Below are 14,527 nucleotides of genomic sequence, written 5' to 3' on the forward strand. Positions count from 1 at the left end.
CTGCACATCCATCTTGTTTCGGGTGCAGAAGGCGCCGGGGAGTGCAACCAAAACAAAAATAGACCTATACGTGCCATTGACTCTACTCCTTTTTCCCTAAATTCCATCAAATTAATTTAATTTCTTAATTTGTTTATTTACTTAACTTTATTTCACGTTTATCGAATTTAAGGAGGAAACTGAAGTTTATCGATAAATGTGCTTTTATATCTTTCTGTAAAATGAGAAACATTGGATTTTTTGGCGGAGAGCAGGGACAAGTGGAAAAGTGTAGAAGGTGTAACAAAACGAAGAAAAGTGCATTTCTGCGACATGCACGTGGCGGACGTGAGATTGTAGGCCTGTCGCCGATATTTAAATTTGTATAATTTGTATGTGAAATTATTGACAACGGTTGATTCGTCAATAAGACGATAAGAAAGAGGCTATGAGAAAGCTGTTCTACGAGAAATTGCAATTCAGTTTATTTTGATTCACGTGCATCGTTGCAAAGTGAGGTTACGGTCATTATCGAGCGATTGCCGCTAAAGTTACACTTTTTGCTGTTAGTTCGCGATAAGATATTGTTTCTCTTGCTTTTGTACGTAGAAAGGAGAATTATGGTACGATATTTGCTTAAGTTTTCGTACATTGGTACGCACTACAGGTATAACAAAATGTATCATAATATAAACATATATGCATATATTTGGACTTGACGTTCGCGAGCGTATCTTGTCTTTTCTTATATAAAACCTGTGTATTTTACTTTATGTTGTAACGTAACATTATCGTTTTTGGAAAGAGGTTTGCAGAGACAGAGTAGCGACAATTTCGTACGGGACACCGACTCCATCCAAGGCGCTATAGAAACTGCTCTACTAACCGTCTCGCCAAAGAGCCTAATTAGACCAGTCTTGACTCTCTCTAGCAGGTAAATTTTCCTGTTTATGCTTCATATTTTGTAAGATCTTCTGTGTAGCCAATTTGCAATGCTTAACACACCTAATATGTCTTACAACTAATTTTCTTATTGATCATATTTAGTAAAATATTTATTTTGCAATTGTTAAAAAGTCTCTTTGGTGTGATAGGATTTCTCTAGATCTAAAAGTATGATTCAATCGGCACAAAGAAAAATTTCCAAAAGTTGTATAATAAACATTCTGTTGAATGCAGCCATTGTAAAAAATATTGTTTTATGTATCTAATAATTATGCATGCACATATAATTTTATTGTATACTTTATATTTTGTTAAATGGACTAAATTAGTTTTGTTAATTTTTTATAAAGCATGCATTTTTCTAGAACAGATGCCGGAGTTCACGCTTTTGGCAACACCGCTCATGTGGAACTTGAAAATAAATACAATACAATATATAACTCATCAGATGTAAAGAAATACGTTAATCGTTATTTTGCCAAATGTGGTCATTTCATTAGGTAATTTCTAATGGCATTTATCTCAATACATGTATTGTTTAGTATGCTTATTAAAATTATGCTTTTTATAGATTACTGGATTCGACACCCATCACGAATGATTTTCACGCAAGACATTCATGTAAATCTCGAACATATCTGTACAGATTTATGATACCTAAAATATGCAATGAACAACGGATATCCCTCCCAGAAACAATACATACTCATCATTTGAGGTAATTATATGAAAAAATCAAAATTAATCTGCTTTGTTATGACACATATCTTTCAGGGCATACGATTTTGATATAGACAAAGCGAGACGTGGTATACAATTGTTTATGGGAACAAAAGACTTTACTACATTTAGCGCAAAATCCATAACAAGTCGCAAAATTCAGTATGTACGCGCTTTACATGCTTTTACTTTGGAAGAGGCACAACCTTTGATGCCTTTTGATCCATTGTCTAACAATTTTACATATTGGCATTTCACATGCAAGGGAAAGTCTTTCTTATACAATCAGGTAAGATTTTATTCGCAAATAATATATATTTGTGTATATACAAATGTTGCTTTGCATAGGTCAGACGAATGATCGGTGCCCTAATCGCGTTAGGATTGGGAAAAATAACGGAGAAAGATATTACTGTAATGTTACAAGTTCCTTCCCATCATAACTGGGATCCTCGCGTTACACCTGTGCCACCGAATGGTTTACATTTATTAAATGTAGAATATGATCCGGATGAATTAAGAAATTGTACTATATTAGAAGAACAAGAAGAGGAACCACAATCGGAGGAACGTACGCGGGAATTACAGTGGGAAGGAGAAAAACAAGGAGTATAGTTGAATGAATAAAAGATGAAAAATGCAAGTTTAAAAATCTATTGTAATAGCTGAAAAATAATATTCTATGTATAAAGTAGAATCCATTTATTACGGTTGATAATAACATTAATATATATATTTTTTTTAATGAAATACTTTGTATATTACACAGTACAAAAATATAAAAATTAATATTTATAATAAATATTTATTAATTTTCACATAATGGATCTACGAGATCTTATCGCGAAAAAGAGATCATCATTAAAATCATGTAAAACAGTGATAACAGATCCGCTTGGCAATAAATATGAAGTTGAACATGGCCAAGTGAAACAGCTAGAAAAAAGTCTGCCGTTTGTAGTAGACGAAAAACCTGACCTGCAAGTTGCTAATATAATACCAGGATTGTATCTCAGCTCTCAAGATCCAGTAGTTTGCAATGATATATTAAAAAAATACGAAATACGACATATTTTAAGTATAGGTGTCAACATCCTTGAGAGATATCCTGACATTCAGTATCATATCTGTGACTTATTAGACTTACCAGAATCGAATATATTACCGTCGATAAAAAAATGCATCAACATCATACGTACTAGTCGTAAAGAAAATATTCTTGTACATTGTAACGCTGGAGTTTCTCGTTCTCCAAGTATTGTTATTGCTTATTTAATGATCGTTATGAAATTGTCATATGATGAAGCTTATGATACAGTAAAAAAAGTGAGAAGTTGTATTAGGCCTAATGACGGATTCGTGAAACAACTACGTAGTATTGAAAATACAACCTTTGTTCACGAATTATAATGTTTCAATATATTCAAATTTATAATTTTCATGTCACAGTTTTTCTTTAATGTTTTATCTGTATATATGTATGTGTTATGTGCTGGTACTTATAATATACATAGATCGGTAAATTATTAATGAGAACTTCTGGTTAATAATTTTGACATGTTTCATAATTAAGAATAAATTTCATTGTATAAATATATTCGCAATTTTGTGAATTATTTTCTTTGGACCTGAGATTGAAAGGGCAGAAAAAAATGTATGCATACAAGAAATGGATAAATAGATCAATGAATGTAGTATATTGTTACAAGATAATCAATGTGTTATAACATTATTTACTTATGTGTACAGAGAATATTGTTTCATGTAATTACAATATATTTTATTATAACTCATTAGAAAATTATATTCATGCACAGCATCTATGAAATCCTTAGCCAAAACTAAGCATAGTAAAATTTACTAATTCTGGCTTTTCCTTACATTTACCATGCATTGGAGATGACACATAGGTCGCCGTACCAAGTAGATTTATAAAAATTACTGTAAATCTAAAAAATATAAGTGAATTTCTGTATACATGATAATCCTATTTCATTCACATAATAATAGTGTATCAATGTACCAACATTGGTACCTATTTTACCTCTCTCTCTTCTATTACATATTACATATCGTATAGAATAATTATTATCAATATCCATATATGTGTTTACATGTGATGTGTATATATACAGGCTGTCCTAAAATTACCAGATGATACTTTGCATACAGATAAGATACATCTTTTATTTTTTTTTAAGTCGAAAATATCGAAGCTTTCTCAAGCTTCAAAATGACGAGCCGTTAAAAACATGATTTTCGCACATTTGAAAGATGCAAAACAGTCTGTAAAAGAATTTTAATTCGAAACAGTTAGTTACTACATTGAATTTATTAGTGAATCTCCAAAAGTATCATCCAGTGATTTTCAGATACCCCGGATAAATACAATATATTGTATATATTGTATTTTTTTATTTATATGTATATTATAATCTATATTATTCACATTCCTCCAACAATTGAAATGAGCTGTCTCGAAGAAAATAGACAAGGCACTTGAACTGAATATCCTTTTCTTAGCTAGTTGGCCTCATAAATAGTAGAATGCAAAAACTTGCACATCAAACGGTGTACAAAATGGTAAAGAACAAATAAATAAAGCCGGCTATCGAAAGGAATTCGTGTATCGTTCGCTATTAGTAGCATTAGTATCATTTAACGGATTTCATTTGACCATTCTCTGCAGAGTGCCGATTTCACGTATATCTTAATGAGTAAGCGGCGCGGAATCAAGGCCTTCTAAACATCGTGTTCCTTGAACATTGATTGCTTATAATGATTAAAAATTGCATAATTTATATTTTGATGTTACAGATACAAGAAAATGATCTTTACTGAGAACAATGTAAACGCGACGAATGGCATAAAACACATTTTCCTGTTTCTATAGAGCATCAAAAATTTCCCAAAGATGATACTGGTTTCAATCATCAATTACAAATTTGTTATTTGGATCTTACAATTATTGATAAGTATGTGTTCAATGCATCGACAGATCTCTCGTTTACATCGCATTAAAATCACGGAGATGTAAGTCGAGCTTATAGTAACTAATTAATGTAATAAAAAATTGCGTAATTTCTAAGGAACAAACTTTTCCTTAGAAAGCCCCCTACTAAGTTTCCTCTTTTTTGATTCGTGAAAATTTTACAATATAAATTTCAACAATGATGTAGTTTAGAAACCACTTTCACTCAAGTGGCATAAAACAATGAGAAAATGTGAGGTATGTACAAAAAAAAAGATATAAATAAATTAACAAATTATTATGCTAAGGTCAACGAAAAACGTATGACTGTTAGCAGTCTATACGTAGTACAAAGATTATTTGTGAAAATAATATAATACACGAATAAATCGGTCAGTTTCTGCGGAAAAAAAACTAATGTGCACAAAAATTTCTTTTTTTTTTAATAGTAGAATGCAAATTGGTTTCACAAACAATTTACGTTTCTGTAGAGTATAAAATTCTACAGAATAGTTATGCAAATTTTTATGGACTTAGTTCTTTTTTGCAGAACGCTGACTTGATTATTTCCCACGAAGCCACAGTCTTAAGTACAACATATCTGTACCTGGAAAGCATATCATTAAAAATGAAAGTCACGAGATTAAATCGTGCACAACGTACATGTGAACGTACGTTTGACTGGACCGAGTGACATGATGGACTCAGGACAACATGCATTACAGTTACAGATACATAGGACATCGGTATTATGAATTGCAAATATAAACATCGTCGTCAAACGTTGTGTGTAGTAAACCAGTGTCAAAGTCCAATAGAATGGCCAGGTCGTATGCAGCAACAACGTCAGTAATGGAACAGGGAACCACCCAACACAAGTGCATATGCGTGTATGATTCGTGTGTCTCGTGTTTTATGTGTATGTGTTACGTGTACATGCGTATGCTCATAAGTAGTGTTTTACATACCGTTTGTCAGAGGAAAGTTACCTTACATCATTAGCTTATTAGGTTCCAGCAATTGTTTTTTTTAGTGTAGATTTTTTTTTAATTTATACTTTAACGTTTAATTCCCCAAGGCCCATCCGGAGTTGCAACGGGTACGTGAGAATAACCAGCGAACTGCGGGAATTCTTCGACACTGGCTGTATTCGGTGCGCTCTGAGGCTGCTGCTGTTGCTGTTGTTGCTCCCACGGTCCTCCTTTCACGATGAAGCCGGTATCATTCTCACCGCCACCGGCGTTGCTACCGTCATCGCGTTGAGGTGAGCGTAAACTTTCACGGTATTCATTCTCTATCACATCTTGCATCTGCGGATATATTTTATATTTTATTCATCAATTATAGTTGTGGAGTGATTTCTATTTATATTACAAATGAATTAAGCAAACGTATTATTACTTACGTATTCCTCCTCTAGATTCAGTAAACGCTCCTTTGCATCGGCTACGTTCTCTTCCGCTCCCACGATTGTTACAATATTAGGATCAGCATCAGTTTTTCTTGGAAACTTTATGTCGACTTTAAATTCATCCATTATTTTGCGGATATTTCGACCTTTCGCACCGATCAAACGCGAATGAACTGCAGCGTTTATCTGCACTTCCTCTTTTGTTAAACCATTCTAAAGAGAACGAAAAAAAATCGTAATATAGTATTTTATTTCAATGAGAATGGATATCTATTAAAACATGGAAAAAAAAAACAAATGTTAATTAAAACTGACTCACCAATTCGTTAACGATCTTCATAATATCATCTCGCGCACTGTATGCATTCTTCTCATATCCTGTTATTGTAATAATATGTTCCTCGGGATCACCTTTGCGCGGAAAATTAATTTGAACGTCGTGATCACTACGTATTTTACTGATCACCGCTCCTTTCCGTCCAATAATTTTTGGATGATATTCGGGATCAACCTCAATCTAATTGAATAAATCACATATTTCATATATTAACGAGATAACATTTAACATGTTCACATAATATAATTATATTCCTTTAGAAAATATTTGGCTATATCTTTTTTCAAAATATACAAAACTTTAAATTATTGGAAATTAATTATATAATGAACTTACTTTTAATTCAAAGGATTTTAATGCTCGATCTTCGCGTTCGGCTTTCAATGATTCGCATTTTTCAAGGATAGCTTCCTTGGCACTTTGAACGCAAGATGGCGTTCCAGAAATCTAAGAAATAAGGGATAAATATGAAACAAATACTTATATTAACTTCAATAGTCAATATATAACAAAAAAGAAATTACTTTGATATAATCCAATTTTTCTTCTGCTGGAGAAAGCATGATGTGTACGTCATATGTATTCATTAATTCACGCACATCTTTACCCTTTTGACCAATTATTGAACGATGGAAATCAAATGGTACGTCAACCTAAATGCAAGAGAAAAAAATCTTGCTTAAGACTGATCTCGTAACTGTACGAAGGTAGGTAGATACAAAGTATGAACTAACTTGAATCGTGATAGGGACGAGATCGAGTAAAGCTTGCTTAGCGGCAGCAACGTTCTCAGGTTGTCCGGTAATACGAATTATATCGCAAGCTGGGATAGCTTCTCCACCTTCTCCATTTTCACCATTAACTTGTGCCGATACTTTTTGCTCATCTAAAATAACACGCAAAATCAAAGTTTTTATAGATTCGATAAATAAAATTAACAGTTTATGGTGAATTGATGGCAACAAAGAAACAATGAAAACTGCTTCATATAACTCAAGTTTTCCTATTCTTTCCTATAATTAATTTCTTTTTTTTTTTTTCTATTATATCCACACTTTTTACTTACCGTATACATCACGATCAGGGAATTTGATTTGCACATCATATTCGGATGTTATGCTTTGTACTTTACGACCCTTTGCACCCATCACTGTACGATGGTGTCTTTGAGCTATTACACATTCCACCGTTATCATAGACTCCTGAAACGAGAAAACAATGATGAGCGTATAATGCATTATTGCATTCAGTAAACAGTTGCGAACTTACCAATTCTTGAACAATCTCTCGCATTCGTTGTTTCGCCGCTTCTATGCATTCATGTGAGCCTTTCAGACTAACACGATCGCTATCGATGCCTGCCCGTGGGAATGAAATCTGTACGCCACCGCATTCGTCAGCAATTCGGTGCAGTACACCGCCTCTTCGCGCCACGAAATGTCTATGATGCTTAGGGTCAATACGAATTTCGCCTTCGATAATATTGTCCTGGAAATATGTTTATATATGGAGAAAATGTTTCAAAGATATATCTATGTATATGAATTATACGAAAATAAAGATCTCCGTACAATCTCTTTAATTGTAGCTTCTAAATCGGCTTTAGCTTTCTCAACAGCTTCTTTCTTGCCCATAATTGTAATCACTTCCTTATCTTGATCTTCCTCCGTCGGGAACATAATTCGTGCACCAGTAGATTCTCTTATCTACAAGAATTATATAAGAAAATTATAAAAAATTCCTAAATAACATTTGGAAATACATGTTACATTTACAAGGTTTTTACCTTCTTGATGTTGGCACCATTCTTTCCAATAAGGAATTTATGATGTTGAACTTTGGCACGCACTTCAGCCGAGAAGCTAGATAATTGCTTTTCATTGCTTAGTTCTAAAAGCTGTGCTTTTGCTTTCTCCACGTCATCTTTTGGACCCCTGATACTGACCTATATATATAGGTATATATTTAGCAACAATTTTAAGCTTGATCAAAATATCCTTTATAATTTTTTTTTATTTTACCTTATCACTTTTACTTTCCGCCGTTGGGAATTTAATCGTGACGCCTCCGCAATCTTCCATAATAGAATGTATCAATTTACCTCCAGTACCAATAAGAGAATTGTAAAACTTTGGTGGAATAGTAATCTCTTCAGTAACAATGTTAGCCTAGTATAATAAATATTTTATGTATTCTCAAATATTTCTTCATTATTTACATTTGTGTGTGTGTGTGTGTGTGTGTGTGTGTGTGTGTGTGTGACATACATATATATACATACATACGTACGTACGTACGTACGTATGTATGTATGTACGTATATATATATATATATATATATAGAATATTAATAAATTACCAATTCATTTTGAATCTTTTGTATCATCTCTTTAGCTTTTTCTACATTCTCCTTTTTTCCAGTGATAGTTATAACATCACTCTTCTCGCCTTCCGCAGGCAAATCGATTTTCGTTTGTGTTTCTTCCCTAATCTATATCAACAATTCATAGATAAATGCAAATATATAAAAAAAGTGAATTGTAAACGATACAATTTGATCTAATACAAACCTTACGAATATTAACGCCACCTTTTCCAATAACAAACTTATGGAATTGTTTAAAAATAGGTACTTCCAATACATGATTGCTTTCATTCAATTCTTTTACCAACTTCATTAGATGTTTATGGCACTTATCAACGTCTTCTTTGGGTCCTCTAATCTTCACTATATCTCCTTTTTCGCCTGAAAACAATTAGTAATTTGAGAATGATATAAATGCTTTATTGCGATATTGCAATACTAAATAAATGATTGTTTACCTGGTCCAGGTATAGTAATTTGTACTTGATTAAATTTATCTCTAATCTCTTTGATATTATCTCCCTTATTACCAATTATATTACGATAATATCTGTGATCTATAATCACATCCTTTTCTTTCTCATTTTCCAGTTTTTTTACCATTTCTACAAGTTCCTGCATTATTCATATAACAGAAGCATTAATTTTTTTTTTTTTTTCATTTATTTAATCACATTTGTTGCATTAAGTAAAAAGTAATACATACTGTTTGAGCTTTCGAAACCCCAGCGAGATTACCCTCGATACGGATAATGTTACTACCATCATTTTCAGAGATGCTAATCACTACACCTGTTCCCTCCTTAACACGATTCACTTGAATAAAAAACAGAATAAATTTAATGTAAACATTATATTTATATTATTCTTTTCTCCGTTACAAAATGGAAATAATTATAGTTATTAAAAATTGCAAATGATATTGAAGTACTTACCATTACATCCATTCTTCCCGATGATATGCTTGTAAAATCTTGGATCAACATTTAATTCTGCAAAAGTAAGTTTTGCAATAAGATCGCTCGCCATAATCTGCAGCTCGTTTTGTGCTTTTTCTACTTCCTCGGGTGGGCCTTCAATCTTGATTTTATCTTCCTTTCCCGTAAATTCTACATTTACTTTTGGCATTTCTTGAGTAATTTTCTTGATATTTACACCTTTGCGCCCAATAATGTACTTATGTATCCATACCGGAGCTTCCACCACAGCAGTGCGAACACTGTTTGCCTTTTCATACACCTTGTTAAGCGCTGTATACATATAAATAAAAATATATATAAGTAAACATATAATAATACCTAATATTACCTAAAGATATAGTGCTTAAAAAATATAATTAACATGTAATTTTTTTTAATTGCTTACCTTGACCAAGTTTCTCTTGAGGTCCTCTAAGAGTTATGGTACCAGTTGCCGAATCAGGTGCAGGCATTTCTACGCTTACTCCAGTTGTTTGTAATATTTCCGCTATGGTGCTACCACGAGGCCCAATTACATATTTATGTTGAGATTTGGGAACCTCTACGGATACTGTAGTACATCTTTTTTCCTGAATTAAAAATTTATTTATTATATAAGCGTCCTGTAATAAAATTATATAAAATGATTTTATGAACCTACCATATCCTTGTAGATATTCTCAATTTTTTGCTTTGCAGCCAAGACTCCTTCCTTTTCACCAGCGATAGTTATTTCATCTTGCTGAACTGATGCAGGAGGAATATTGATGCGCGCACCAGTTTCTGCCATCATAGCATTGAGATTTTCATTATGCGCACCATATATAAAAGGATGATATATTTTTGGCACAGTTATCCTTTCAAAAGCTTTCCTAGACTGCAACATTTATGATAAAATATTGTTAAAAATATATATAAAATATAAATTATTGTGTATGTGTAACTTATTATTGTTATTTTAAGAATTACCTGTTCATCAGAAATAACTCTAATCTCATGTTCAGCCTTTTCAATACCTTCTTTTGTTCCTGTAATTATTATTATATCTGATTGATCTTGGACACTGGGTACATTAATCTTGGTAGCAGTTTTCTGTTCTAGATCTTTTAGTCTCTGCCCTTGCTTTCCAAGAATCCAACGATGATGATCCTTAGGAATACTAATCTGCTTACTTGCCTGCACAAAATTTAAATGCACTATAAAAGACAAATTACATTTTGAAATACAATAATAAAAAAAACAATATTAAATATTGCAAATATTCTATTTTATAGTAAATTTAAAATACATGTATTTACAAATAAATAAATATATATATATATATATATATATATATATATATATATGTATACATGTATATACATATAGGTATATCTCTCTTATAATAGGAATACCTGAGTTTGAAATGTAGTCAAAATGCGCCGTTTGGCTTCCAGAACTTGATGTTGCTTTCCAGTTATAAGGAACGTCAAGGATTGATCTTTAGATGACGCAATTTCAATAATAGTATTTGTTTCCTTCATAATTGTTTTACATGTACGAATGGATTCACGTTCGCCAAATTTATCGCTGTGATCAAACTTGCGTTCTTCTCCTGGTACACGGAACATCTACATAGAGATTGAAAAATGTATGAAGGAATAAATAGAGAATAGTAAAATGCAATTTTAATATTTCTTTATAATAAAGCAACAAGTTCATCTATATAATTTTTTAATTATTTTATTAAAAGTGAGATTATAAAACTGGAATCTCCAAAATCCATGAAGTTTTTATAAACTTTTACCTGTGTAATAGTAATACGACTAAGATGTAAGCTGTTGTTGTTTATAGAAAATATGTTTAACTGTCCAGAGTTGGAACTAGATGATTCAGGGAGGACAGGGAATGTCTCGTCGTAAGTAGGTGGCTCGTAGGCCGTTCCCTCTTCCATTACTGATTGCTGCTGCATTTTTCGGATGTCCTGTTTCGTGCCAAGTCCTTACAGTAGCACTACAATGCAAATTAAAAATATTCCATTTTTTTATGATACTTTTACAAAAATACATGACATACATATAAAATATAAAAAATTGTATATTAATATTAATAAAAATAATTTATATAACAATGTTACATAATAATAATAATAATAAGATTAATAAATGTAACACAAAACTCAATTTATATTTTACATATGCTCTGTTCACATACATACACACGTGCATTTATACATACATATGTGCTAACAAACGCGCATATATTTGCATAAAACTTCGATTTTATTTAAATTCTAGATTATAAATTCCTTCGAGCGATACTTAATCAAAGTTTCAATTTTGTGACGGGCGAGAAAAAGATTAATTATCACGGGACGTCGATGACAGTTACATCGAAGATCAATTTTCTTCCAGATAACCCGAATAATCGCGGGGAATCGTGCCTCAGCGTTTTCACGAAGACCGATCAAGTCGCCGCAAGATTTCATAATAGCATATTTTTTTTCTTGCGTTCGACTCTTTCATCGCGGCGTGCAAATTCTCTCATGGTGGTCCCGAGATTTTTGCTAAGAGGACAGATTACACGCACACGAGAGGGAGAGAAAGAGCGAGAGAAAAAGTGACTCGTCGTGCCGCGTGGCCAGCGAGGACGCGGCACTTTTTCCCGGAGCCGACGAAATTTCCGCGACCCGCAGGTGCGTCGTGACCGGAGATCGACAAACAGATGCACGCCGAATGCACGTCAATGACCAATGGCTGGGACAGTGACCACCATATGGAATGGAGCGTTAACTTGACACGTCACGAGATCGCTAACCTCTCGCGTCGGAGGCCAACATCTGCACGTTGTGGCGACGAGAATGAACGACCGCGGGGAGAAATGCGAGACGATAGGACGGCGAAAGACAACGAGATGGGCACGAGGACGGCGCGCAAGGTCGAGGTACGGCCATGCGGTGCCGTCAAAGAGGATCGCGAGACGAAGGTACGCACGCACGCATGCACGCACGCTTCCCCGCACAACAGTCGCGCGGCACAGCAGGTTGAAGTTGCTACTTACTCTACCGTAATAAAGAAATCCGGCCAAGTAATAAATGCGTATTACGTAGCCAGTTTAACGGTGATTTGCCTGAAACAGTACAACGTCGGTTATGAGGAGCGAACAGCGCACTTTGGGCCACGAGATCTAATTAAATTAATGTGGAGCGAGATTATCGCCCCATTACCGCGAGGACTCACGACTCTCCTTACCGGTAACGCAAAGTGAAATGAGACGGAGGTCCCCATGGTGGAAGTAACATGGTGTGTGCAGTTTGCAAGCATCTCTCTCTGATTCTTTGCCCTCTCGCTTGTTTTCTGACCGTTCAGACCCCAGGTGTACCAATCTTATTTAACTCCACAAAGTTGTTACAACTGAATGTAGTTGTCTTCGTTGCACGCACATCATGTTGTATTCTCTCGGTCTTTTTTTATCGCATACGTGAATATCGTACGAGAGCCTCGAACAGAAGGAAGAGTGTGATTTGCATGTAAGTAATATTTCTTAATATTTTACAATAATTGAAGAAGTTTGTTCATATATTAACATAAATTAAACTGGAAAGGCTTCAAATAAAATTACATAAAATGCAATAAAATGACTCTTTGAAGGTCTCTTTCAATATATAAAAAGAAAAAACAAATACAAAAATTTAATTTTAAAGAATTCTCAGTTAATTATCTCCCAAATTAGTTCGATCCGCCATAAGGCCGCAAACTGCACTATATATAGTGCTTTTTCTAGATCGCTCCGTTTGAAAAGTCGCGATTTTTTTACTCAATCCGCATAAAATGCCGCGAGTAATGTATAAAATTCTTAAGATCGTTCCGCTTGAAAAGCCGCGATCGTTTTACTCGATCTGCACAAAATGCCGCGAGTAAATGTAAAATTGATATTTTACAAACTTTGATTAATTTTTGTGGAAGTTTGACTTGTATAGGTTGCTCATCTACCACGAAAGTCGATGCAGTCTTGTTGAGATAATAACACTCTAAAGGAAGCAGAATCAGTCTTTCTTTAAAAATTTTCGCAAATCGTTGACTAAGTCACCAAAAGTTGGTCTATGTTTATTTTTTGTTGCAAAAATTATGTTTTTGTTGCGGAAATAATTTTTTCATTTTTTTATTTTTTCTCCTTTCATCATTTTTTAAGTATTGCTTCTTATTTATTTTACAATGCACCGACGCACCATCTTCACTAAAGGCTTGTTTTCTATTCCTGCACTAGACTACACTGGAACATTCTTTCTTGCTTTCACTAACTTTCAAATATATATCCATTTTATTTTAAGTGTACACTAATTCAGGGAGTTCAGGAACAGAAAACAAACGGTATATTTCACATAAAATCTCTCGAATTACGTCTTTCGAAATCACGCGTACTACAAACGGTACAAACTGCAATTCTTTCAGAGAAAAGGACACAACGAACATATAGCAGAGTGGGACAAAGATGCAATCATAACAGTTGTAGTAACCTGATATTATCAAACATTTAATTTTTCGAAGTTGGTACACCTGGGGTCTGAGCGGTATCCGAAGCGAAAAAGGGGCGTGGCTTTGCGGATTTTCACAGACTAATTAATTAATGTGGAGCGAGATTATCGCCCCATTACCGCGAGGACTCACGACTCTCCTTACCGGTAACGCAAAGTGAAATGAGACGGAGGTCCGTCGGACGACCGAAAGTCACCACCGCGATCTGGAGAATATCGAGTGAGCTTACGTCACTACGGGATACCAACGGATTTGCCTCCCGTTGCTTGAAATTCCCAAAATTGTTTACACTTGAAACGAGATAGAGATATTTTTTTGGATGTTAG

General features: G+C 33.8%; 3 protein-coding genes across 6 annotated transcripts; 2 read left to right on the forward strand and 1 right to left on the reverse strand.

The window, feature by feature from the left end:
- Positions 1 to 46: 46 nt before the first annotated feature.
- LOC105197690 (tRNA pseudouridine synthase A) lies at positions 47 to 2,260 on the forward strand. The gene is made up of 6 exons (XM_011164178.3): positions 47 to 646; positions 785 to 913; positions 1,290 to 1,424; positions 1,496 to 1,642; positions 1,699 to 1,933; positions 1,993 to 2,260. The coding sequence occupies exons 1-6, from the start codon at positions 600 to 602 to the stop codon at positions 2,257 to 2,259; spliced, it is 960 nt and encodes a 319-aa protein (XP_011162480.1). The 5' UTR covers positions 47 to 599; the 3' UTR covers position 2,260.
- Positions 2,261 to 2,266: 6 nt separating this feature from the next.
- Positions 2,267 to 3,621, forward strand: LOC105197687 (dual specificity protein phosphatase 19). The gene has a single exon (XM_011164175.3). It carries the CDS (start codon positions 2,467 to 2,469, stop codon positions 3,052 to 3,054), a length of 588 nt encoding a protein of 195 aa, XP_011162477.1. The 5' UTR covers positions 2,267 to 2,466; the 3' UTR covers positions 3,055 to 3,621.
- On the reverse strand, positions 3,319 to 14,448 carry LOC105197898 (vigilin). 4 transcript variants are annotated; one of them, XM_026131659.2, is made up of 23 exons: positions 14,346 to 14,448; positions 12,727 to 12,795; positions 11,474 to 11,679; positions 11,082 to 11,297; positions 10,657 to 10,863; positions 10,349 to 10,564; positions 10,094 to 10,277; positions 9,664 to 9,978; positions 9,435 to 9,544; positions 9,187 to 9,343; positions 8,934 to 9,109; positions 8,723 to 8,854; positions 8,385 to 8,531; positions 8,150 to 8,308; positions 7,935 to 8,069; positions 7,633 to 7,851; positions 7,430 to 7,565; positions 7,098 to 7,249; positions 6,888 to 7,016; positions 6,700 to 6,810; positions 6,346 to 6,543; positions 6,021 to 6,239; positions 3,319 to 5,925 (listed from the first exon to the last, which is right to left on the reverse strand). In XM_026131659.2, the coding sequence occupies exons 3-23, from the start codon at positions 11,636 to 11,638 to the stop codon at positions 5,674 to 5,676; spliced, it is 3,735 nt and encodes a 1,244-aa protein (XP_025987444.1). In that variant the 5' UTR covers positions 11,639 to 11,679; positions 12,727 to 12,795; positions 14,346 to 14,448; the 3' UTR covers positions 3,319 to 5,673. The 4 variants fall into 4 exon arrangements, with proteins under 4 accessions (XP_025987444.1, XP_039310172.1, XP_025987443.1 ...); XM_039454238.1 differs by lacking the exon at positions 14,346 to 14,448 and adding an exon at positions 12,918 to 12,940 and having other exon boundaries at positions 5,674 to 5,925; XM_026131658.2 differs by lacking the exon at positions 12,727 to 12,795 and having other exon boundaries at positions 5,674 to 5,925; positions 14,346 to 14,370.
- Positions 14,449 to 14,527: the final 79 nt, after the last annotated feature.

The sequence above is a fragment of the Solenopsis invicta genome, chromosome 10 (assembly GCF_016802725.1).
Source record: "Solenopsis invicta isolate M01_SB chromosome 10, UNIL_Sinv_3.0, whole genome shotgun sequence".
Classification (NCBI taxonomy): domain Eukaryota; kingdom Metazoa; phylum Arthropoda; class Insecta; order Hymenoptera; family Formicidae; genus Solenopsis; species Solenopsis invicta.

Excerpts from the sequence above, each read along its gene's own strand:
- LOC105197690 (XM_011164178.3), top strand. The coding sequence starts at position 600 with ATGGTACGATATTTGCTTAAGTTTTCGTACATTGGTACGCACTACAG. Across the intron at positions 914-1,289 it reads GTCTTGACTCTCTCTAGCAG|AACAGATGCCGGAGTTCACG; the intron begins GTAAATTTTCCT and ends GCATTTTTCTAG. Across the intron at positions 1,934-1,992 it reads AGTCTTTCTTATACAATCAG|GTCAGACGAATGATCGGTGC; the intron begins GTAAGATTTTAT and ends TGCTTTGCATAG.
- LOC105197687 (XM_011164175.3), top strand. The coding sequence starts at position 2,467 with ATGGATCTACGAGATCTTATCGCGAAAAAGAGATCATCATTAAAATCA.
- LOC105197898 (XM_026131659.2), bottom strand. The coding sequence starts at position 11,638 with ATGCAGCAGCAATCAGTAATGGAAGAGGGAACGGCCTACGAGCCACCT. Across the intron at positions 10,565-10,656 it reads GAGTTATTTCTGATGAACAG|TCTAGGAAAGCTTTTGAAAG; the intron begins GTAATTCTTAAA and ends TAAATGTTGCAG. Across the intron at positions 7,852-7,934 it reads AAGCTACAATTAAAGAGATT|GACAATATTATCGAAGGCGA; the intron begins GTACGGAGATCT and ends ACATATTTCCAG.